The sequence below is a fragment of the Nuphar pumila genome, chromosome 3, assembly GCF_984573655.1.
Source record: "Nuphar pumila chromosome 3, dmNupPumi1.hap1.1, whole genome shotgun sequence".
Classification (NCBI taxonomy): domain Eukaryota; kingdom Viridiplantae; phylum Streptophyta; class Magnoliopsida; order Nymphaeales; family Nymphaeaceae; genus Nuphar; species Nuphar pumila.
Window position 1 is genome coordinate 145,605,572 of NC_143251.1, and position 26,695 is coordinate 145,632,266.

At 38.8% G+C, this 26,695-nt stretch overlaps 1 protein-coding gene across 3 annotated transcripts in view; it reads left to right on the forward strand.

Moving 5' to 3' along the window:
• Window positions 1-25,894, forward strand: part of LOC149844289 (uncharacterized) — a 76,333-nt gene extending 50,439 nt beyond the window's left edge. For 2 of the 3 annotated variants that reach the window (XM_090000481.1, XM_090000483.1), the window contains exons 9-13: window positions 21,060-21,126; window positions 21,946-22,024; window positions 22,131-22,222; window positions 24,467-24,610; window positions 25,674-25,894. In XM_090000481.1, coding sequence (XP_089856607.1) covers window positions 21,060-21,126; window positions 21,946-22,024; window positions 22,131-22,222; window positions 24,467-24,610; window positions 25,674-25,814 — 523 coding nt within the window. In that variant the 3' untranslated portion in view covers window positions 25,815-25,894. The remainder of the gene's footprint in view (window positions 1-21,059; window positions 21,127-21,945; window positions 22,025-22,130; window positions 22,223-24,466; window positions 24,611-25,673) is intronic. The other variant, XM_090000482.1, reaches the window with a different exon arrangement.
• The last annotated feature ends 801 nt before the right edge of the window (window positions 25,895-26,695 follow it).

Sequence of the window (26,695 nt, forward strand, 5' to 3'; positions counted from 1 at the left end):
GAAAATCAAGGCTCTTGCCTCATACGAGAAGAAATGGAAAGAATGGAGAATATCTTATGCAAAGATAATGTCATGGCTTATTAATAGCGTTGACATTAAAAAGTGCTCAAGTCTTGCCAAATTTGATCATGCCGATAAGGTATGGGAATACCTTAAGAATATGTATTCCCTTAAAGATATTGCACACTTGTGCAACCTCCAAGAAAAAGTTTGAATGATGACACAAGGAGACAAAACTATTCGTGAATATTACAATGGGTTGTTCGAACTTTGGGAAGAACTTTCCCTTTTAGAACTAAAGTGGCATTGTGTCGAAGACATCGAGCTTCGTCAGAAACAACTCGATGCTGAACATTTTTACCAGTTTATCACTGGATTAAGGTCGAAATTTGAAACCACTAAATCAGCCCTCCTTCACCGGGGAAAAAATCCTTCTATTGTTGAAACTATTGAAGAGTTAACGATGGAAGAAAATCGTCTCCGGAAAGGTTCTTCAAAAATTGAAGATGATTCCGTTTTAGCCGTGTCTAGACCTGTGAATCATGTTCGATTATATAGGCCTCCTCACTTTAACCGACAAAATGGTCACTATGATAAGAAGAAAGTTATTTGTTATCACTGTCATGAACCGGGACACTACTGAAAAGAAGGCATCGTTATCTTCATTGTGTATGTCTGACCCGATCCATTTATGTAATTGATCGGGTCCAGATCCAGTCCATGTGTTGTAAAATAACATTTTGTAAAGGGGTATTTTCGTACCCTAGTGTTTTATATTTTATTTTAAATAGAATGAGAGGGCAGTCACGATGGACTGAACCCTCCTTCATCTGGAATCTCTCTCTCCCTCTCTTCTCTTCTCTCACTATCGATTAGGGTCTCCTTCTTTCATGGTATCAGAGCCCAGCGTGATCTGCGTGAAGAAAGCCCAGCCTGCGTTTAGAAAGAAAGCCCAGCCTGCGTGAAGAAAGCCCATCTGCGTGAATTTGCGTGAAAGCCTAGTCTGCGTGAAGAAAACCCAGCCTGAATCTGCGTGAAAGCCCATCTGCGTGAATCTGCGTGAATCTGCGTGAAGAAAGCCCATCTGCGTGAATCTGCGTGAAAGCCTAGTCTGCGTGAAGAAAACCCAGCCTGAATCTGCGTGAAAGCCTAGTCTGCGTGAAGAAAACCCAGCCTGAGTCTGCGTGAGCCAAAAATCTGGGAGCAAATCCCAGCGTGAATCCATCAGCGTCAACAGAGCAAATCCCAGCCGTGAATCTGCCTGAATCTGCGTGAAGAAAACCCAGCCTGAATCTGCGTGAGTAAAAAAAAAAAAAATCACAGCATCAGCCGTGAATCTCAAAGAATCACAGCATCAATCTGTGATTTCTTTCATCAGTGTTTGTGGTACTGTAACCCTCAAATATCTAGCGTGCATCTGTGTGAAGAAAATCTCTGTGAAGAAAATCTGTGTGAAGAAAAACCACAGCATCAACCGTGAATCTCAAAGAATCACAACATCAATCTGTGATTTCTTTCATCAGTGTGCTTATATCTTTCTTTGTGAAATCAGGTTCCCCCTTTCCTTTGTGAAAATTCGATCCTCTTTCGATCCGTGGTTTAATCCCTGCTGTTTTTCCTATATTTAATCTCTTGATCTGTGATTTCCTTTCTGCTGTTTTTTTTTTCTGCTAATCACTGCTAATCATTGTTAGCCATCTGTCATATCTTATCTGTCTTTTTCTATTAGCCGAGTTCTTTGTTCTTCATACCTAAGTGTCAGTTCAAGCATATTCATCCAATGGAATTTACTCACGGGCAATCATGCCTGTCAAGTTTTCTTGGTCAACTAGTCTCTGAAAAATTGAATAACTGTAATTTCTTGGCCTGGAAAAGACAGATTATTCCGTTTATAAAAAGTCAGGACCTTTTTGGTCATCTGGATGGATCGGTCCCACCGCCTTCAGAATTTCTCTCGCAAGAAAAAGTGGACGATAAAGGCGAACAATCTGTTGTTCTTCACAGGAATCCAGAATATGTTGCTTGGATGAAGAGAGATCAATCGCTAGTGGCATATATCACTTCAACTCTTTCACAGGAGGTCCTTATTGCTCTTCCTGATGATTGTTCGGCAAAGGAACTGTGGGATATGTTAGTTCAAACATATTCACAAATTTCTGAGGCAAGAATTATGTTTCTTAAGCGAGAATTTCAAATGCTGAAGAAAGATTCCATGTCTATTATGGAATACCTGAATAAAATGAAAGGCATCACAGATCAGTTGGCGGTTATTGGGTGTCTTGTCAGTGAAAAAGATAAAGTACAACAAACCTTGAGTGGATTGGGGCCAGATTATCATGTTATGACGACAACCTTACTATGCTTACCAGAACTTCCAAAGTTTGAAGATCTTCGTGCAAAACTGTTGCAATATGAGATGAATCTGAAAGGTTCCTCTGAAGCCTTTCATGGGAATTCCAGAACACAAGATGTGCTGGCTATGGGAATGAGTTATGGTCGAGGTAGAGGAAGTTCTTTTCGAGGAAAAGGAGGACAAGGGAGAAATAACTATGGAGGTCGTGGCATACTTCCAACACCCAATGTTCAGGGACAAAGACCCATTCCCACCTGTTTCCTATGCAACAAGAAAGGGCACATTAAAGCGAACTGTTGGTTTAATCCTCAAAACAAAGGGAAAGCTCCACAAGCAGAGGCTAGAAAGGATGGAGAAGTAAAAGAGTTGTTGTTGGCAGCCTTGGCAGGATTGAATATGAAACAAAATGACAAAGGAACTTGGTATGTCGACTCTGGAGCAGCTACTCATGTTACAGGTGATGTAGGTAAACTCTTGACTCTTACACCTTATGTTGGAAAGAATAGCATTGTCACAGGAGATGGATCACATCATGCCATCTCACATACTGGAAATGCCATTATACACATGTCAAAGTCCTTTCTTAAACTTCCAAGTGTCATCCATGCTCCTAATATTCAAAAGAACATTGTTTCTGTCTCAAAGCTTGTTGATGATGCAAATGTTTCAGTTGAATTTACTCCCTCTTCTGTTTATGTCAAGGATCTTCGCACGAGGAGGACATTCGCTGAAGGAAAACGATGGGGCAACATGTACATCTTCCAAGAAGATCCTTCCTTTATTCATCCCAACTATTCATCCTTGAAGCCTCACCAAGTTTTTTATTCTGATTTTTTATTTAATGTTTCTGAAAGTAATAAGCCAAGACTTTGGCATAGTCGTCTTGGCCATTGTGGTCGCCATTTTATTGAAAAACTTGTCATGAATAATCTTATTCCTAAGTCCAGTCTGAGTTCAGAAGTCGTTGATACAAAATGTTCTAGCTGTCATCTATGTAAGAGTCATGTCTTACCTTTTGCTTCCATTAATAAAAGAGCTTCAAGGCCATTTGAGGTCATTTGTTCAGATGTCTGGGGTCCTGCTCCAATTACTTCCTTTTCTGGCAGTAAATACTATCTTATTTTCGTTGATAGTTATTCACGTTATACTTGGATATTCTTTATGAAGCACAAATCAGAAGTTTTTGGATTGTTCCAGAAATTCCACTCTTTCGTTCAAAATCATTTCTCTACCAACATTCTTAATTTCCAGTGTGATGGAGGAGGTGAATTCTCCTCGTGTGATTTTGTTGATTTTCTTCAACATAATGGGATAAAGAGAAGAGTGTCTTGCCCTCATACACCTCAACAAAATGGGATTGCTGAGAGGAAGCATCGACATATTGTTGAGACTGCAATGAGCATGATGCACGGGAGCAATCTCCCTACATAATTATGGACTGAGGCCTTCCACTCCACAGTTCATGTGATAAATCGCTTGCCCATGAATATCTTAGAAAATAAGTCACCATACTTCTCTCTTTTTCGCATACAACCTGATTATCATGAATTACGTGTGTTTGGGTCTGTTTGTTATGTGCACATTGATAGCTCACTCAGGCACAAGTTCCAAGATAAAGCTTTGAAATGCAGGTTTATAGGATATGCCGAAGATTACAAAGGGTACAGGTGTTATGATCCCCTGAGTAAGCGTGTCAAAGTATCAAGGAATGTTATTTTCGATGAAATGAACTTTGCTGATCAGGATAATAATTCAACTATGGTGGATACTGATAACTCAAGCTCCAGCATTGAGGTATACTACCCATGGTTAAATTCAGAACTCTTCTCCAATGGTACAGTAGAATGTCCAGAAAATTGCAGTCAGAATGAGCCACATGAGGATTCAGCCAATGAGATTCAAACGGAGGAAACTGTCACATATGACTTGGAGCCAACAAGGTATAAGGGAATTGTGTACACTCGGCGAGAGAAAGAGCCCTCATTCATTTCTTGTTCGAACACGGATCCATCTGGATCATCCGTTTCGCAGCAAATGGATATCAGAAGATCTTCACGGATTCGACATCCACTTGACAGGTGGGTAAGTTATAAAAATTTTTCAATGGATTTTCAGTTATTCTTGACATCCATAAGTAAAGAGGATGAGCCTCTTATGTTCTATCAAGCTGCGAGTTCTAGAAGATGGGTAGAAGCAATGAATGAAGAAATGGAGGCCTTACATGAATGTGGCACATGGGAGATTGTGCCTAGACCACTGAACAGAAATGTCGTTGGGTCAAAATGGGTGTACAAGATAAAATATAAACCAGATGGGAGCATCGAAAGGTACAAGGCTCGACTGGTAGCCAAGGGATTCACACAAGAGGAAGGCCAAGACTTTGATGAAACCTTTAGTCCTGTAGTCAAGATGGGGACTATTCGTATTGTGTTGAGTCTAGCCATTAAACATAGATGGACATTGAGCCAGCTGGATGTAAAAAATGCTTTTTTGCACGGGGATTTAAAAGAAGAGGTCTACATGGAACAACCCACTGGATATGCAGAACGAGACGCCAAAAAATATGTATGCAAATTAAAGAGAGCACTCTATGGTTTGAAACAAGCTTCTCGTTCCTGGTTCGACAGTTTTTCTCTAGAAATACAACGACATGACTTCTCTAGGTCTCTTCTGGATCACTCATTATTCATTCACAATGAACAAGGAGTTACTACTCTTCTGTTGATATATGTTGATGATATCATCATCACAGGGAATTGTAAAAGCCACATTGAGCAGGTGAAGAAGTTATTAAATCAGAGATTTAAGATGAAAGATTTGGGAGAGCTGCGATATTTTCTTGGGGTAGAAGTTGATAACAAGAATGATACACTTACCCTTACTCAACACAAATATACGCTGGACATTCTCGGCAGAGCAGGCATGACAGATTGTAAGCCGTTAACAACTCCAAGTGTCATTCATCAGAAATTGAGTTCACAAGAAGGGGATATATATGGAGATCCCACTAAGTATCGCAGTTTAGTTGGCATGTTGCAATACCTGACTTTTACTAGACCCGACATAGTATATTCAGTTAATCAGGTATCCCAGTTTATGCATGAACCTCGTGTGTCACATATGGAGGCAGTCAAACGTATACTTCGCTACCTAAAGGGTACAGTGGGTGATGGGCTGATATACAAAGGCAAGGAAGAATTAGATCCAGGCGGGGGCCATGAGATTGTTACTTATGCTGATGCTGATTGGGCGGGTGATCCAGACGAACGACGATCAGTATCCGGTTACTGCAGCTTCATTGGGCCAAACTTGGTATCCTGGAGCAGTAGAAAACAAAAGGCGGTTGCTAGATCGAGCACTGAGGCTGAATACAGATCGATGGCCACTGCCACGGCCGAGGGTACGTGGATAAGACATCTTCTGACTGAAATGGGAGAGCCGATTGCTCGGTCACTGTTGCTGTGTGACAATCAAAGTGCCATCAACATGTCATTCAATCCCATTCACCATAGTCGAGCAAAGCACATTGAAATAGATCAACATTTTATTAGGAAAAAGGTTGAAGACAAAGAGATTGAGCCCATGTATGTATCAACTAAAGAACAAGTTGCTGATATCCTCACTAAAGGGTTGACAAAGGATAGATTTTGGTTTTTGAAGAACAAGTTGTTCATGGTCCAACACCATGCACAACTTGAGGGAGGCTGAAAAGAAGGCATCGTTATCTTCATTGTGTATGTCTGACCCGATCCATTTATGTAATGGATCGGGTCCAGATCCAGTCCATGTGTTGTAAAATAACATTTTGTAAAGGGGTATTTTCGTACCCTAGTGTTTTACATTTTATTTTAAATAGAATGAGAGGGCAGTCACGATGGACTGAACCCTCCTTCATCTGGAATCTCTCTCTCCCTCTCTTCTCTTCTCTCACTATCGATTAGGGTCTCCTTCTTTCAACTACATCCCACAATGTCCCAAACTTAAGGAGCTGAGAGAAAAAAGAGTTGCAATTGCTGGATCGGAGCCTAAAGATCAGGATGCACCAGTTTCCCTGGCCCAACTAATGGAGATTCTTCAGCCTCTCATCAAACGTGCCTCTTCCTCATCTGAAGCTTCAACCGGCGCAACAACCTCATCTTTTTCTGATCCAGGTAAAATTTCTTGGCTCCTTGACTCTGGTGAATCTTTTCATATGACCCCAAATAATCAAAGTCTATCCAAATGTGTTAAAAATAAAACAAGTGTGTCAAAGGTCTTTACTGCTGATGGGACTTCTCTTGAAATGGAAGGAATAGAAAATTTTAAAAAAATTTATAAAACAAAGAAATTTTTTATTCCAGAAATTAGATATGTTCTCAAATTGAATTTAAATCATTTATCTATATCTCAATTTTTTGATTATGGGTGTAATATTTTATTTTCTTCTTATGGTTGTTGGGTACAGGATCGCCAGTCAGGCAAGCTGATTGGGGAAGGCCATAGAGAAGGACTCTATTACATGAATTTTTTGAAAATGCCAAAGAAAACTTTTTGTTATAATATTCAGAAAATAGAGTTGAAACTGTGGCATAAGAGACTTGGTCACCCACATATAGCCAAAATTCAACATTTTCCAAATCTAGGGAAATTTTATAACTCTGAATCATTTGATTGTAAAGATTGTATTCTCGGCAAAATGAAAAGATTACCATTTCAGAACAGAACCTTTTTCTCTTCAAGACCACTTGAATTAATACACTTGGATGTTTGGGGTCCTGCACCAGTAATTTCTAAGGGAGGATTTGTTTACTATGTTATTTTTGTCGATGATTTCTTTCGACATACGTGGATTTACTTTCTCAAACATAAGTTTGAAGTATTTTCATACTTTCAAACTTTTCATAATATGGTTAAAAACAAGTTTCAAAATGATATTGCTATTTTTCGCACAGATTCAGGGGGAGAGTTTTTATCTACAGATTTTCAAAATTATCTTAAATTGCATGACATCACACATCAAAGATCTTGTCCTTATACACCTCAACAAAATGGACTGGCAGAACGAAAACATTGCCATATTATAGAAACCATTAGGACTTTATTAATAGCAAATCAAGTCCCGAAAGACTTTTGGGCAGAAGCTGCCTTAACTGCCACCTATCTTATTAATAGGATGTCATCTTCTTCATTACAAAATATCACTCCCATTGAAAAACTTATGAACATTTCTCCAGATTACTCTAGACTAAGAATATTTGGGTACAAATGTTTCATATTTACTAACAAAAATGATAAACTTTTCCATTGTGCGATTCCCTGTGCCTTTTTAGGATATGCTGAAAATCAGAAAGGTTATAAATGTTTTGACTTCAAAAATAATAGACTATATGTGTCTAAAAATGCTTCCTTTCTTGAAAATGAGAGCTTCTTTGATTTTAGAAAATTAAAAGACGTCACTGAGTACTCCTTTTTGCTAGATCTAACATCAACATCTGATGAATATGACCTTGACTGTAACTTTGATGATGATCAAAAAATTATTGATCTTAATCATAATGTTGAAAATGAAGAAGTTCATAGGGATACTAGTATTCAATATTCCAGGCGACAAGAGTCTAATCCTCCATGTGCACTTGATAAATATTCTAACATTCCAACTAGACAATCATCCCGAGTCTCGAGGCCTCCAGGAAAGTTTGTATCATACGAGTTCTTCTCACCCATATATAGGGCAATTATTGCATTAATTCACTCATATGAAGAATCATCCACATATTTTCAAGCAAAAAATGATATCAAATGGATAGAAACCACGAAAGCTGAATTAGATGCACTTGAAAAGGCTTCTACATGAACTATTTAAGATCTTCTTCCAGGGAAGAAAACTATAGGATATCGATGGGTTTATAAAATTAAAACCAAGAGTGATGGTACTCTTGAAAGATATAAAACCCGATTAGTAGCCAAAGGTTATGCCCAAGAATATGGGATTGATTATGAAGAAACCCTTGCTCTGGTGGCTCTTATGACAACTATCTGAACCTTAATTGCCTTAGCTTCTATCAAAAAATGGTTTATTTTTCAAATGGATATAAAAAATGTCTTTTTAAATGAAAAGCTAGTTGAAGAAGTATACATGGAATCCCCTCCTGGTCTAAGTATTCCTAAGGGTAAAGTCCTTTGCTTAGAAAAAGCTCTTTATGGACTTAAACAAGCACCGAAAGTTTGGTATGATAGGTTTAGTCATGTTATGATTGATATTGGTTTTCAATTCTGTTTAACTGACACTGCTTTGTTTATTAAGAATTCTGATGCAGGGATCATTGTGTTTCTTTTCTATGTGGATGATATAATCATCACCAGAAGCGGTAAATAGGGAGTTGAAACGATCAAAACATTTCTTAAATTTCATTTTGAAATGACTGATTTAGGCTTGTTGAGATATTTTTTAGGCATTGAAGTTGCTTATTCTCCTATAGGATTTTTATTATCTCTCAGACTAAATTTGCTTTTGATATTGTTTCCAAGTCTGGTATTACTAATGATAAGAAAGTCGACACTATAGAAGTTGTTAATGTTAAAATGAAGATTGATGATGAAGAACTTCTTGCATACCCTACTCCTTACAAACAGCTTGTCGGGGCACTTTCCTATCTATCCATTACCAGACCAGATATAACACATGTTGTTCACACAACAAGTCAATTTCAACATGTTTCTACTTTTGTTCATGTGGGAGCAGTCATGCGTATTATCAGATACATCCAGTTCTCTCTTTTAAGAAGACTTTTCTTATCTTTCTCCTCTTCTCTTGATTTAATTGCATATACTGATGCTGATTGGGGAAGTGATCCCAATAACAAACACTCAACCATTGTTTTTTCTGTTTTTTAGGGGAATCATTGATCCCGTGGAGGTGTAAAAAGCAGGAGAAGGTATCTCTCGTCCACCGAAGCTGAATACAGAGCCATGACAACCAGGACCATGAAAGTAGTTTCACTCCGACGACTGTTTGCTGACATGGGAGCTGAAGCAACAAAGGCTTCACAAATGTGTTGTGACAACAAAAGTACGATCTACATTGCTAGTAACCGAACATTTCATGAACACACCAAACACATTGAAATGAATTGTCACTACGTCGGAGAGGAATATCTACACGGGATAATTAATCTGCCATATGTCACTTCAGAATATCAGTTAGCAAACTTCTTTACAAAGCCTCTCGCTGCTCCTCGATTTCACTTTCTCTTAGACAAACTTTCGCTCATTTGTACTGTAAGTTTGAGGGGGAGTGTTAAAATGTAAAACTGTACATATATATATAAATAATATTATTATATATTATATATATATAAATATATTTTTCATTTCTTTCTTTTCTGTAACTTTTTTTCTTTATTTTTATTTTTTGTCTTTATGTCATCTAGTTCAGTTTGAACTAGAATGCCAGTTGCTAGTCAAGTCCTGTCCAGACTTGACTGGCAATAGAGCTATTGGACATAGTCCAACGGCTCTATTTAGAGCCGTTGGACTGTGTCCAATAGCTCTATGTCCAATAGCTCTATTGAGTCCTCCTCTTTCAGCTGTGTATATAAAGGGGTGTAGCCTCCAATGCTTCTTAAGCAATTGATTTTTCATATCAATAAAGAATATCTTTTTATTTTTATTTTGTTTTCAGTTATACCCTTTTTAAAGGTTATGCTTTAGTGTCATTCTTGACACTTTCCCTTGTGAATCTAAGCTCGTGTTTCGAAGATCCCTATTTCATTTCAATTATCACATTTGATATGCATACAACCAAAATATGCTATGCCATAAATCACAAGTATTGAATTACAGAGGTTTCTCGAACCTTGGTTCTATTTTGAGCTGTATTTTTCTTATGCATGCTCATAGATAATGGCCTTTATGTAGTAACGTATATGCATGGACTGTCGGGTTTCGCGAACTGTGGCAATATAATTGAACTACTTATTTATTGTATGAAAGTCATGATTTTCACCTAAATGAATGCATGCGAGCATGAAACTATGTATGAGTGTCTATGCAAACATATTTCCTCGTAATATCATATATGCGGGAATATTTTATCTCCTTTGAAAAATATCTTTTTCCTTAAAAAATCAGTTTCCCCCGTAGTATATTTGTAAAAGATTCATTTTCTCAAACAAATGTTCGAACCATTGCATTAATCAAATCAAATAAAAGTCAAACATTATAATTTTATGAACATTTGGTAGGAAGAGACCCTACCTCAGAATGTTTGTCGATAGAAGCGAAAAATTCTTAAAATAACACGGAGGAATTTTCCTTCGAAGCTAAGTCACAATGACTCGGCAAAGCAGGTGCCGCATCCGCGTTGACGCGACGTGACGCGGGTGCGCGTGCTGCACCGGGTGCAGTCAACACGACCCTGAGTGTGGTCAACGCACCCAGGGTCATTTAGGTCCAATTTTTAGACTATTTTTTTTTCCGCCCGATGAAAAGCGAGTGAGAGAAGGAGGATTAGGACAAAATCCTCGTGAAGCCTGAAGCCTGAAGCCTGAAGCCTGAAGCCCGAAGCCCGAAGCTCGAAGCTCGAAGCTCGAAGCTCGAAGCCCGAAGCTCAAAGCCGAAGCCGAAGCCGAAGCCGAAGTCGATGTCGATGCCGATGCCGACGATCTCTGACTCCTTCCGGCTGCTCCTCCTCAGTTCTCAGGTATGTCTCCTTCCGACTTGCTCTCTCTCTCTCTCACTCTCACGGTCTCTCTTCTCTCCGTCACTCTCACGGTCTCTCTTCTCTCTGTCACTCTCACTGTCTCTCGCTCTCACTCTCACTCTCATTTGCTCTTCGTCACTCTCACCGTCTCTCTTCTCTCTGATTGTATTATATGTGGGTCATTAGCATCTAGGGTTTTCAATAATATTATTTGGGGGTTTTGGGCATTCTGAAATTTTTTCAATAATGTTATTTGCGGGGTTTGGGCATTCCGAAATTTTTTGATGAATTGATGATGCTATAGAGGTATATAGTTAATGAAATTTGTATTTATTTTTTGGGGATCTTTGACTATTTGATTTTGGGGCTTTTGATTCTATGCTAAAATGGGTTTTGTGGAGCTTCTTGATTTTTTATTTCGTTTACAATCTATTTTATTAGTTGCTTATGCTTGATGACTTAAGGTCAAATGTTACTTTCATCTTTTTTGAAAAGTCGTTCTATCAACCATTGCTTAAAATGTGTTGCTATGTTATGGGCATGTAATGGGTTTAATTTATTTGTTTTGGGATTGATTCATTATCTAAGTTCAGTTCATAGGATTATAAGATCTACCAAGTTACAGAAGTTATTGATTTGTCAATATTTTAAGGTGCAGTTGCTCACTTTCCTGTTTCAAGAAACACAAGGTATTCTCTTCATTCAAGTTCTTTTGCTGGTTGCTCTTCGTACAGGTGTATGCTTATATGTGTTTGTACTCGATTTTAGTTTCTGTTGCGTGGTCATAATTCTGCCTGCTGCAGTTCATTTCATAACTCATTTAATGACATGCTGCGGAAGGTTTAATGTTAGAAATATGAAGTTACATTGAATCACTCAAGCATGTATATGTTCATATAACCTGGTTAATGTACCCCTGTTTTGACCAGTCCAAGACATATAGTTGACTAAGAAAATGGTCTATCTGACTATGCCAACCTTGAAACTGTCAAGGTTTCTCTTATATATATATATATAATTTTGAAGCTTTAACTGTTAACAACAGTAACACTATATATATATATATATATATATATATATATATATATATAAATTTTTTTTTTATATATTTTTGCCCCTGCTGCACTCACGCACCCTAGGTTTTTGAAAGTGCCGCATCCCCGCACCCGCACCCGCACCCGCACCCGCACCCATGTGACATAGCTCCGAAGACTTCGACGATTCCTTCGAGGGCATAACTTCGTGGAGGGAGGTTGGCAGACTCGAACGTTGCTGGGCTAAGCTAATTTGGTCCGAACTTAGGTAGGGTGGAGGAAGGTGGAGCCTAGTCAAGCCAAGCCAAGCCAAGCCTATTAGGGTTTTGGTCAAACCAAGGGTACTTAGGAACGGGCTAAGTAGGTCAAGGCTTAGGCTCAAATTGGGCTGGGTCTTAGGGGAAGGTAGGCTAGGCTAGGGCTGGGTTTAGACCAAGGGCTTAGCTAGGTCTGAACCTAAGGGTTGGGCTAGCCTAGATAGAAGGGAGGGTGGCTAAGGGAAGAAGAAAGGATGTGGCTAAGGGGAGGAGAACCACCAAGGGGGGGGGGGGGGGGGGAGACGGCTAGGGGGTAGGAGTCATGGAGATCTTGCCAAGTGGCAAGATCAAGTTGCCACTTGGAAAGACAAGCCCCTCTTTTTAAAACAAGAGGCTTAAATCCATGTGTTGTCCCATGGTTTTGAGAAGCTGGTTAGTTAGGATCTAACTAGGTTGTTTTACTTTTTAGTCTAGTTAGTTAGGTTAGTTTAATTACCTTTTTCTTTAGTTACCTTTTCTAAATAGGTCCTTATTGAAAATTTTATTTCACCCCTAGGCTTTATTTAAGGTATGCTTTTGAATAAACAAGAGTTATATGGGGTTTAATTGAATCTAGTCAACATTGAGTGGGACAACTATGACTTTCACGTCATATTTGTCCCTAAAATTTGGTAAAATTACCACTATGCCCCTGAAACTTGTTGGGAGTGCTCCGGATGCGTTATAACTCCATTTTTTATGAAATCAATAGCGTTCTTAGAATTTCGATACAAATGAAAATCTCATTTAAAATTCTAAAAACGAACTAGTAAAATTATAATTTTGCCTTTGGAATTGTTGGGCACGCTCAGGACTCGTACGAACTCGGATCTTTGTTGACACCATTGTATTCTCGAATAACATAAATTAGATTTTTAACTATGTTCATAATTCACTTTAACTTGGGCTCGATCCAGACTCAATTTAGAATGGGTTCACCTAATGGATCTAATACAATATCTAGATCCTTACATAATTTAGTAGTTTCTTCGATAATTAGATTTCTCCCTTAAAATTTTCCAGATAAAAATTAACTACCACATATCTGAGATTTCAATGATCCAACAACTGGAATATTATCTGTAAATAATTTGATTACAACATCAAGTGATAATTAATGTCAAAGTAGTTTATTCATAAATCCAAAAAAATTGCAGGTATTACATATGATATGATATTTCTCTGCTACTCTCCTACAATATGAAAATATATTTGTCTTATCAGTTGTCTATTGTTACTCATATTTGATTTATAGTGACGTTTCATATTGCCTTTGGTTCTTGCATTCTTTACTACTTATCGTTACATATTCCTTCATTTCTTGTGCTTTTATTCTATTTCCTTGTTTCTCGTGATCTCATCTTCATTCCTTCTTAATGGATCCAAATCAACACAATCCTCTCTTTTACTTTTCTTCCTCAACTAGTTTCTGAGAAACTTACTAATTCCAACTTTGTTAGTTGGAAGAAGCAAATTACTCTATTTATTAGAAGCCAGGATCTTGCATGTCACCTTGATGGATCAGTTCCAATCCTTTCGGAATTTCTTGTGCATGAAGATAAGGATGATAAGGGGGCTCTTGTTTCTATGAGGCATGTCAGAAATCCAGACTTTGTGTCCTGAATGAAAAACGATTGAAGCCAAAGTTATGTACCTGAAAAGAAAGTTTCATGATTTAAAGGGTTCTATGAGTGTGATGGAGTACCTGAATAAAATGAAAGGAATCATGGATCAGTTGGCTATGGTAGGGTGTGTCATGTTAGAGAAGGAGCAAGTTGAGCAGATTTTAAATGGCCTTGGACCAGACTTTCATGTGCTGGCCACTACTTTGTCATATCAACATGATCATCAGATGCCCCCTCTTGAGAGTGTCATGGTAAGCTCCTTCACTATGAGATGACTTTGAATAATCTCTTGGGAAGCAATAATGGTAGTGGTGGTGAAAACGTTGATGTATTGAATGCTGGAGTTGGTCATGGTCATGGTTGCGGTTGTTATAAAGGAGGTCGAGGCTGAGGTCGTGGAAATTATCAGGGCGGAAGAGGCCTTTTACCGCTGCCAAATACTCCTCTAACCGACCAATAAAATAGAAGCATTCTCACATGTTACCTTTGCAATAAGAAAGGGCACATCAAAGCAAATTGCTGGTATAAAGATGATCCCAACTACAATCTGGAGGCCAAGAATAATCTGAATAAAAATAAGAAGAAAAGGTCAAGCTAACTCTAGTTTTCATTATGGAGGAGATAAAGACGCTCTTATTGCAGCGCTTGCAGGGCTGAATTTTAAGAACGAAGAAGAAATTTGGTACATTGATTTTGGAGCAGCAAGCCATACTACGGGTGACATGGGTAAGCTATCTAAATTAGTTCTATATTTTGGTAGAAATAAAGTTATTATTGGAGACAAGGTACATCACCCTATTAATCACATTGGAAACTCCAAAATTCAATTGTCCAGTTTTGATTCCTTGCCCCTGTCTAATGTTTTCCTAACATAAATAAAAATCTTATCTCTATTGACAAACTTGTTGATGATACAAACTCTTACGTTGTATTTACTCCATCTGTGTATGTGAAGGATCTTCTTTCGAAGAAGACGTACGCTGAAGGGGAAAGATGTGGGAATATGTATGTTATCAAGGAGAATCCGTTTTCATCCATAGTCTCATCGTCGTATTGCTGCCTCTAAATCTGTTCTTGATTATTCTGTGCCAAAGGATTTAGAGTCGAATAAATTTGATGTGGCATTTTTGTCTTGCACATTGTAGTCGTTTATTTATTGATAGACTTATGTCTGATGGTTTGATTCCTAAGTCTTGTGTTTCTTCATGCAATAAGGACAATTTGTGTCCAAGTTGTCAACTCTTTAGGAGTCATGTTCTTCCTTTTACTGTTTCAAATAATAAGGTTTCAAAGCCTTTTATACTTTTACATTCTGATGTAAAACCCATGGTTTTCAAGACAAAAAAAAGTTACCGGATCCGGGTTCGACCTGAAACTCGATTCGAGTACCTTTAATCCCCCCCCCCCCCTCTTCTCTCGTTCGGTCTCCCATCCCCTCTCGTCCGACTTTCGAGCGTTGGCCTGCAGCTCGTCGGAGCCCTCGCCAGCCACCTCTTCTGGTCCCTGCTCCCCTTTTTCCGACCGTTGGCGACACCCCGACCGATCATCTCCCTCTCTCTCCGGTTTCTTGTGTCCAGCTACCCGCCACCAGGACCCCCCCCCTTCCTCCCTCTCTGGCGACCTTGCCTGACACTCTCTCCTCCCCTCCTGCACCGACCCCTTTCGTCCCTATCTCACTGCTGCCTTCCCCGACGCCGTCTCTAAGCTCCCCCTGTGACCTCCCTTGCAGGTAAATGCTTCTCTCTCTCTCTCTCTCAGTCTCTCGTTGTCTTCTTCTTCGCCTTCTTCTGCTTTTATTTTTCGGCAGGCCGGCAGGGGCGACGCCCCCTATTTTCGAACTCTCGGCAAGGGCCCTTGCCCCTGCCCCTTGTGTTTTGGCAGGTCGACGGGGGCGACGCCCCCTGTCGCTTGTATTGGGTTTTTCGGCAGGGGCCTTTGCCCTTGCCTCATGTTTTTCCAGCAAGCCGACAGGGGCATTTCCCCCTGCCGCCTGCGCATAGCCGATAGGCAGGGGCTGCGCCCCTGCCTCTAGGGCATTCAGTCGGCAGGGGCGAAACCCCTACCAGGACCCTTTCACCTGGAAGGCAGGGGATCGCCCCTGCCTCCACCTTTTCTTTTCCGGCAGGCAGGGGTGAAACCCTTGCCTCCCTCTTCGCGGCTGACAGGCAAGGGCCTCACCCCTGCCTCTATGCCTTTCTGGCAAGCAGGGGCGAAGCCCTTGCCTCCCTTTCTACCTTCGCCCCTGCCTCTGTGCCCTTTTGGCAGACGGAAGAGAGGTCCTGCCTCCCTCGCCGTTTGCCTCTTTGCAACTGAGGATCGGGCTCGGCTTGACAACCGAGCACCATCCCTCCTTAGTTGTTTCCTGGCAGGGTCGGGGCGGGGCCCCCTGTCGAGCCCACCCCTTGGTTCTTGCCTTTGCATACCAGGGACGGGCTCGGTCGGGCAACCAAGCCCACCCCTGTTCTTCGGCTCTTGTGAGCTAGGGTCATGCTCGACCTAACAAGCCGATCCCACCTTTGCTACACCCCTCGGTCGGGGCAGCTGGGCTTGCCCTGCCCCTGTGCGACTCTTTATCAAATAAATTGTTTGCATATTTATGTTTTTTTGCAGCTTGCACAACGGATCACGCTCGCGTCTCGTGGCTCGATACGTTTACCACTTACACTTGTGATGTGCGCAACCCCGAAACCCTCAAGGTAGGGGAAAGTTTGTGCAAAGGACAATGGACGAACTAAAATAAAGAAATTAAAAATTAAAATAAAAAAAGAAAGGACAAAGGACAATGTATATATGTATACAGATATCTATATACATATGCCTTTAACTCAAGGACGCGGTTTCACGATCCTTGTCCTTTTTACTTTCCTGTCTTTATTGCTTTCTGTTGCCGCCAAACTTTATGTGCCCAGACTTTTATTTTTGCATTTACTTTCTGTCTTTACTTTCGTGTCTTTACTTTGCCGCCATGCTTGATGTGCACTGGCTTTTAGTTTCGCATTTACTTTCTTGTCTTTATTGTTTTCTATTGCCGCCACGTTTTATGTGTCAAGGCTTTTATTTTTGCATTTACTTTGTCTTTACTTTCCTGTCTTTACTTTGCCATCGCGCTTGATGTGCACATGCTATTTACTTTACGCATTTATTTAGTTTGATATGCGGTTTCGCGTATTGCTCTCTGTCATTTACTTTTGTCGCCGCACGTTAGTGCACAGGCTATTGCTTACGCACTTATTTGCTTGTGCATTTATTTAGTCGAGATACGGTTTCGTACCTCGTGCATTGCTTACGCACTTATTTGCTTGTGTATTCATTTGGTCGTGATACGGTCTCGTACCTCGTGCACTACTTACGCACTTTACGCTCGATGTGCGGTTTTGCATATTGAGCCTTGTTTTGTACTTTGCCGTCGCACTGAAATGTGCACAGACTTGCATTTTTGATATATGTACTTACATAAACGCAAGCTCGTAGGACAAGCAAGAGCATATCCTGTTTTTACTGTTTTTCCAAAAAGATGCATTTTTTTTATGCTTATTCCCCACAATTCCTTAAAGAGGGGATTCTCTGTATGAATCCAACTTTTCAAACGTGCAGTTTTCACAAAGTTAAGTTTGAAAGTCTTTCAAGTTGCGAAATTGCAACCAAGTCTCCCAAATCGACGTATTTGGGAGAAATGTTTTTACTATTTCACTTTGCGTATCCAAAGACTCGAATAACCCCGATTAGGGGCATGTGCATGTGTTTGGGTGTAGTCCTGTTGAGAAACACTTTCTCCATCTATCGAAATTAGTATCGCGAGATATGCGCAACATACAGATACTGCGATAAACAGATGAGAGATCTGTGGCGATCTCGTTTCGTGCGAGTTACACAATGTTGTACCCACGGTTTTAAGGATAAATCATGTCAAAATAAGATATTTGGTTACAACGTATTCTATTTATGCTCTTTTTCAAAAGATGCGGGTTTGCGTGTGGGTGCTAAAATTTTTAAGAAAAGGATTTCTTTTCGTGAATTCAACTTTCCAAATATGCAGTTTTGCAAAGTAAAGTTTGAGAGCGTATAGGTTGCGAAATAACAACTAAGTTTTTCCAAGTCAGCGCATTTGAGAAAAGTGTTTTACATTTGTGGATTGAGATTTCGATATAACTCGGATAACCCCGATTAGGGGCATGGCATGAGTTTGAGTGGGGTTTCTGTCGAGAAACCTGTATCGTAGCAGTATCGCAAGTCATGCACAAGCATGCTGATACTGCGATATATTGGATGAGAGATCCATGACGATTTCGTATCCTGCATTTTACACAATGTTGTTAAGTGGTTAAAAGACATGATCTTGTTAAACTAAATATCGCTTGCATCACTTCTTTTGCAAAACAATGCTGTTGGGGTTTCTTTTAAGAAATTTATACCCCTCTCATCGTAGTCGTACTTTTAGATATGTACGATATGTTTGTACTACGATGAGTAGGATGAGAGGTCTATGGTAACCTTGAAACATGCAATGGCTTATTGTTAAAATCACATAATGATGATGTTCGCCTTCACAGGCAAGATGCTCGAGTGGGTTGAAAGATCAAAGCATATAGAATGAGTCTTCAATTAAATAACACCTGACATACTCATTCGACCTGTTGTGTTTATCAAGGGAGAAGATGGATTGATACAAAACTCTGATGGACAGGTTGTTAACAACCACCCTTCGGGCAAATGACTCGGTGTCCTCAGTCATCAGAGTTAGAGGACAGGACTACAAAAAATTATTCTAGGTGTTAGATCCCATAAACTTCTGCAGAAGTAGGATGCATCCGTTGTCTACGAATGCCTTCGAAGAATTCTCTCTCAGTCAATGGCCGTCCCCTTAGGAGCGGACTCAGCTTTACCCGGTGTATCTAAAATACATGGCATAATAAACCCTGGGATTAGTCTCAGGTGTTTCTACGTGTCGTGCCTTGTGCATACCTGCAAAGTCAGCTAATATCGAAACAAAAGTTATCCTGCTCACATTACTCTTGAATCTAGATTTGTTCACGTTAACTTGTTGAATTGCGTATCGTTAATGCATTTGATGCATATGTTAGCTTTATTTACAATACTTGTGATTGAGCCTCTAGTGTTAATTAACTGCTTATATCTTGTAATTATGAACTGCTTATCTTGTGGTAGTTAAGTGCTTAATTGCTTGTGTAAATAATTGCTTATGCTAGTATAACATATTACTTGTTAAAATCGCTTAAATAACATGCATTGATTAATTTTGTTCTTTATTGTCTTGCTTTTGCACCTACCAATTTTTCATAAAACTGACCATATTTTATGGGTACAGGTGATGATTAGGTTTATGAGACGGGCGATGGCACAATGACGTGATGGTATCAAGATGAGACTCTTTCCCTTACGTTTCACTCCTGAAGATATACCTGTAATTTCGCATAAAGGTTTCCTTGTAAATTCTTCTTTTGTATAAACTTTAAATTATTAAAACTGCATTTCTTTTTAATCTATTTGGTTTTGAATGTACGGAGTTTCAAATCCGTTGGGTAAAGGAAAAGGTTTTGCAAGTAAAGCGCCCAAGGTTCGTTGACTTGTTGTTTCAAAAATACCATTTTTCGCTGAATTACTATTTAAAACTCTGATAAACGAATGATTTTAAGGCTTTCAAAATTTTCCTAAAAGTTACAAGTATGGGATTTTTGGGGCGTTACATCTGGTGTGTGGGGTTGCACCCATTGAAAATAAGATGAGAGAGAATCATTTACGGTGGTTTGGACATATTCGGCGAAGGCCTAATGATGCTCCAGTTAAAAGGATGGAGAAATGAGAAAATATATTAGTTAAAAGAGGTCGGGGTAGGCCTAGGAAGACTTGATGGAGATGATAGGAAAGTATATGAATGCTTTGAACCTCACCGAGGACATGGCATTGGATAGAAATGATTGGAGGAGAAGGATTCATGTGGAAGACATAGAATGATTTTCTTTGTTGGTTCATATCGCCGACCTCAATTGTTTTGGGATGAAGGCATAGTTGTTGTTGTTGTACATCTGGTGTGTGGGGTCCGACTTCGAATGATTCTATTTACTCCGAATGATGGCCGATTTATTCACAAAGGGACTTACGAAACAGAGATTCTGGTACTTGAAGACCAATTTGTGCATGGTAAAAACCATGTACAACTTGAGGGAGGCTGTTGAGACATGACCCATGCGATTCGGGTCTGGACTCAGATCCAGTTTCATATTGACGACTCGGTTCCCTGAAGAGATTCTAAATTTATGGTTGTAAACAACATGCATTATGTCTATTCTTTTGTATTCCTTTACTGCCCTTATTCCTCTTTATTATTGTGTTTCATTATAGGGTCGTTTTTGTAATATGCCATGTAATTTACAAATGCGAAAGATTAAAAGGAATAGAAAGGTACACCCTCCCTCATTGGGAATGTGTAGTTGCTCCAGCCCTCTCTTTTCTTCTTCCTACTTCGTGCATGAGGTTTTGTAGATTCTACAAGACGAAACTGGAAAATATTACAGTGGCCGCCTAATTATTAGAATGTATTTATACATCTTTGTATAAAAGGCAATGTTCAACAAGTAAAAGAATAAGCTTGTAGGGTTTAGAATCTTATATGCATCTGTTGAGTCTTGGATTGTGTCATGTACATGAAAGCTGATTTTGTAAATTCTGGGGGTCCTTGTTATATTAAGTTTGTCATTATTTTCACATTTCCCCTACAATTGTGCAGCAACTACTATCACGTTGTAAAATCATTGGAACCGTGGTCTACTAATCTATTACCTCATCAAAAGGCCTTTCTGCAAGTCTCCATCTTAAGTTTGAGATCATGAAAAAACTGATGTTTAATTCTTGTTGGACCTCTGTTATAGGGAAAAGAAAGGAAAATTTTCCAGACAGTTGTGCATTGTATTTCGCCTTGTTTTAGTTATGACTTATTGATGTTGTAAAAATTTAGGATTTTTTTATTAATGGTATTGGAGAAATACCATCTTGAGACATCATTCTTTTGGAATGAGGTGACTAATTCTTTATTTTTCTCGAACTAACATGCAGCTCTTTCATGGCAGTTGTAACTTGTTTTGTCGGACTCCATTATGGTCACATCATTGTTAATTTTAAGGTATGGATAATTGTTAATTCTTTAACAAATTAACTTTTAACAGTGCTTGACATTTGACTTTGATAGCAATTAGCAGTCATTCTGATCTTCTTCGAAGAATGATTTTCTCTAGCAATGCATGTCGAGGACTGTGAGCAGAAAAAAATCAGCCTCAAATTCTCACTGAAGCTATGACTTGTGGGATAGGACTCAAGTAGCTTCTATATAGTTGGTAGGACATAATAAGAAATGGCTAGAGAGCAGACTGCTTCTATAACGTGTTTTTATGAAGTATTCTGTGACTTCTGGTGGAACAATTGTTCAGCTAAATTACAATGTCGCAACACTTGGTTTAAAAAAAGAATGCATAAAGCAATGCAAATCCTACTATTGTTTTTGTGAAGATGCCCAAAATGTGAGGGACGCCTGCATATCACATAACAGAACACGAACTTATCATTACATAATCTAACCTCTGGTCATCTTCTTCTAGTGTATAGCCCAAATAACAGGCTTATACAGGCGAAAAATCTTCACATTTTTTTAAATGAAAAATGTAAAAATAGTACAAAAGATAGGCAGTTTATTTTTTGGCAGAAGTGTAACGAAAAGGTAGGATATTGTTGAAACATAGAGAAATAAACAATGAAAATGCATAGTGAAATTACAGAAAACTAAGATAAACTGAAAAAATCATGAAATTACCATAATATTATTGTGATAATATCACATATTTTAATAATACTGGCCATGTTTAACTTATATGCAAGTTTTATCTTTGAATTGATCTTCATATTCTATGACACTTATTTTCTCTTCTTTTCCCTTGCCCTTTTGTAGTACAATGGAAAGAGGATGTTTTTATGGATCACGTCTTCCTTGGTACTTCTAGTGTTTGGATGTATTCTTTATATTTCAGGTGTGCCACTTAACACAGTGAAGCTAAGTCTTGAACAAATAGTTGAACTGTAATCTGTCTTTCTTTCCTTCTAAGTTGCTTTGCGTGTTCTCTTTCTTGTTTGTAGGCATGCCATTAAGTAAGCCGTTGTATACATTGAGTTATATGTGCATCACAACAGCACTGGGTGGTTTCCTTTTCGTGATAATATATCTCATAGTAAGTTCATTAAACTTTGTGTTTGTGATAATAAGCTGGGGAATGTTTTTATGAGAATCTAAATGACAATATTTGCATGTATCCCGTAGTAAGTTCATTAAGCTTTGCCATGTGATAACAAGCTGGAAAATGTTTATGTGAGAATCAAAATGGCAATGCCTGCACTTGTTTTAGTTTATGTAATCTTGTTAAACATGGCCTTGTAATATTGCCATGTATTAGTTTCCTCCATGTTGATATCATGGGTCCAAATCAAATCGTGAACGCATTGAAGTGCACTGCGGTTAGGTTTTTCGCAATCCTTGGAACCTGTGGTTGCACGAGCAGAGTTAAGTGTAGGATGCTGCCCAAGTCCTCCCGCAGATACAAATCCTCAAACTCTTCTACAACTGCATGATGAACATCCTCATGCATGGCTATGATATGATTGGTTTCCTATAGTAAAAATATTATGGTTCTTAAAAGGCAGTGGTAATGCTTGAGGTTGGGAGTAAGCACATGTTATGTTGTTGTAGAGGATAAAGCTCCTTGGAGGTAGGAAGTGCAAGGTATGTATGGATGAAGGTACTAAAAACCTCAGTTCTGTCCATTTGTTCAGTCTTTCTAATGGCTATGGGCTCATTGGATAATTTCTTACAGGTGCTAAAGTAAAATTTCCTTGCTTATGTTCGTGAAGCTCCTGCCAGAGTTGCATAAGTTTAGCTTTTAACATTTTGGGATTCTGGTTTAGGTGTAGAAACACAATGTGTACTGCTTTATTATCCAAAATTGCTGGATATGATTGTCGTGTGAAACCCAAATGTCTACAATAAGAACATTGTAATGCATGATTACTGGAATTTGTAGGATTGAGGAAAGGACAAAGATGCACATAGACACTAATGTGTGGGGGTGCTTCTAGGCATGTAGGTGCCCACAACAGCCCATTGAGTCCTTTGCTAGTCTATGGTTCTATAGATGGTTGCTAATATGCTTGGTTCAACCTGACTAGGTTTGTGAGTCCATAGATGACTCAACCTGCATGAGTCACATCTCAAATAGGTGAGAATTTTTTGCTCAAACAGTGTCATTTTTAGGTATTGAACTGACATAGTTTAACTCAGTTTTGTGCAATATGAAAAAGTGATATAATAATTTTAACTAGAGATTTTTTTTTGGGTAAATCATTTCATCAAATTTTTTGAAAAGATCTAATCAAGCCAGTGCAACTAGGTCCTTACGTGTGCAACTAAATCTGAATTCAACTTTCAAGGCCTTAAAAATGTGCTCAGCTTAAATGGTAACTATGCCCTCAACATACACAATACTTGATATATAGTCTATGTCACATGGGTGCGGGTACGTCACTTTCAAAAAACTTGGGTGCGGGGGTGCAGCAAAAATATAAAAAATTATATATATATATATATATATATATATTAGTCCAAAAGTTGGACATAAATGACCCTGGGTGCGTTGGCTGCACCCAGGGTCCGGTTGACCGCATCGGGTGCGGGTGCGGCACCTAGTTGAAGAGTCCCTGTGACATAGTATATAGTTTATATTAAAACAACAATATAGATTTTTTGTATGCATTGAATTATTGCAATAATTGTGAGTGCAGATTTGGTGCCATTGCAATTATGCGTATCTTGCAATTCAGGAAAATGAAAGATTTTTGTTTTCGATATATGTTATAGTAGACACAGACTGTTGTAAAGATAAGATAGATACTAACTAAAGGAAAATACAATTCCAAGTTCATTATTGGGGGGATTCTATTCAAAGTGATGTATGAGCACTCTTTTTTTTTTTTTCAGCCATGGGTCAAAAAAATGTAGGTATTAGTATTAAAATAATATTCAGGATTGGTTTATCATGATAAAAATCAAATATAATATCATGTTGGTTTTGGTTTTTCTATTGCAAACAGTCTGATGATTAAAAAGAAGAGGTGGCATGAGTTTTTAATGTAAGTACAATGAAGACGACATAAAGATAGCAATGCAAGAAGAGGAAACTAAAGGGGAGGAAAGAATGAAAATCACAAGTCCATCTGGGCCCCATACTGGCTTCTAGTTGTTGTATATACGAATCTGTTAGGGTTCATTGATAAACAATGAAAATGCTTAGAATTTGATATTACATTGATGTCAAACCTTAGCAATATTACACAATGACTAAAATGCATGCAAATATCAAGTTTTGATGCTTTCTTTTGCTGATTCATGAAATGCAATCTCAGATAATTTATCTTTGATTCAGGTTGATGTCAAGCACATCAAACGGCCAACATTGTTACTTCAGTTGTTGGGAATGAATGCACTCATTATTTATGCTTTGGCCGCATGTGATCTATTTGCTGCAGCTATCCATGGTTTTTACTGGCGTTCACCTCAAAACAATTTGGTATGTCTACTCTCCGCCAAGCTAGTGAGTCCTGCATTTCTTAAAACATTACCGTTCAAATCAAATGCCAAACTAGCTTGCATAAAGCATGCATGTTGGTTCTAGCTCAAGTTACATTTATATGTGGGCCACATATAAGAATCATTGGTTTCTTGGAAATTAAACAGTATCTCTTCCATGTGATATTTTGAAACCATTATTGTCCTTTTTTCATGCTCTTCTGTGAGGCAGTCTGCATTTTGGTTTTCCTTTTCAAGTCATTGAAACCCTGGAATTTCCACTTGCACTTGGAAGCCTCTTTTGTTACAGATTTATGTAATGAGCTTGTTCTTATGATCTAACCGTTAAGAATCACCTTAACCATACACCATGAAGGGTAAAGGTTGATAACTGTGAGAATATGTAGCGCTTTTCATGTTTCTCACTCCACCAGCCCAACACTGTTAAATAAATCCAAGCAGACTTCCACTATTTTGATACCTTTTATTATCATTCTTCTCTCGAGCCTAAAGGAACAATCTCCCTCCATGTGATTTAGACTTTAGTTTCAAACTGGTTCTCTTTGTAATGGGCGAAGCTGAACCTAGCACCCATTCTTCGTGCTTGGCTTGCCAAACCTATTTTGCAAGCCTGAATGAGCTCTTGTATGAGCCAAACTGAGCTGAGCCATGAGCTGCTCAATTTGTTTCTGAGCCCTAATCATAAGCAATCTTCAATTGCTTCAAAGTTGCATCTGTGCCATGAACCTGTATATGTATTGCTGGATATAGTATTATGATGTGAATAAAAAGGTGCCTTGTCTTTTTTGTTCCAAATCAGTGACTTTTTTTATCCTTTGAGGATTTTTTTTTTCTGGGAAGGGTGTGTGTCCATTGGGGTTGTTGTGGGGCGTTGGGGGTTGAAAACCATGTAAATGGACTTGTACCTTGGATATTATCACATTAGATAGTGTCAGGTTGCACACCAAGCTGTAGACACACACACACACACACACACACCTACCTCTTCCTATTAGGCATATGTTGGTCTTTTTGGAGCCTCACATGTAGAGTTTGATCCACAGGTAAATGCCACAGAGTTGCTGTTCGAAGCATTACTTCACTCTAGAAGATGGGGAAAATTGGCCTTTGTACTGGTTGAAATTCTTTTTTGGTGTATTATTTCAGCTTTACTCCACACGAAAGGCATCTACTTGAAGATGTAACTGCTGTATCTGCTATACATGTCTACAGTGCAATTTTCTTCTCTAATTTTGTTAATTTTAATTTAGGTTCTTTTCCTTTATGAATGCTTCCCATCAGCATGCAAGACAACCTTCTGTCTGTCATATATAATCTCATGCCAGTTCTCTGACTGCGTGCAGAAGCACCCTACACTTTGTTAAGTATCATACGTCATTCTTGCTTTGGCAAGCATTCCTGACTGATCTTTAGACTGCAGAACTTTTTGGAGGTTGAAAAATCAATGGTCTTCAACGTATTGAATTTTCAATCTTCAAAAAATCATATTTTTATGTTGAAAAAAAATATGATTCAAGAGTTGATTTGCACTATTTTTTGTCTTTTTTGGGCCAAAACGACCTCTCCCTATGAGTTAAACTAAGGGGTTTGGAACCCATGGGTGTAGCCAATATACCAATCGGTGCCTAGAGTCAATATATGTTTTTTTTTTTTTTGGGGGGGGGGGGGGGCGGGTATATTCAAAGCTTGATCAGTTTTTTTCATAAAAAAACATGATTTAAGGGTCGTTTTCTAGCAAATCGACCATACCAAACACATTTGCAGGGTCAGGATTGTGAAAAACACTCTGAAAACCTCCATTCGCTTGAATAGACCCTTACTTTTGTTAGCATATTTGCTAAAACACGCCCAAAACCCTACTCGTGTGTGTGTGTGTGTGTGTGTGTGTGTGTGTGTGTGTGTGTGTGTGTGTGTGTGAAAAAGTCCGTCAGCCTTGTAGCATTGATGAGCTGGGTAGTGAACCCTTCCAGCTGCACGGTAGCATAAATATGTAGAATTTAAAAATCTGGATAAGTGGGACGCTAGCTGCTTTTAGAAATATAATCCTTACATGAGAAAACAGTGA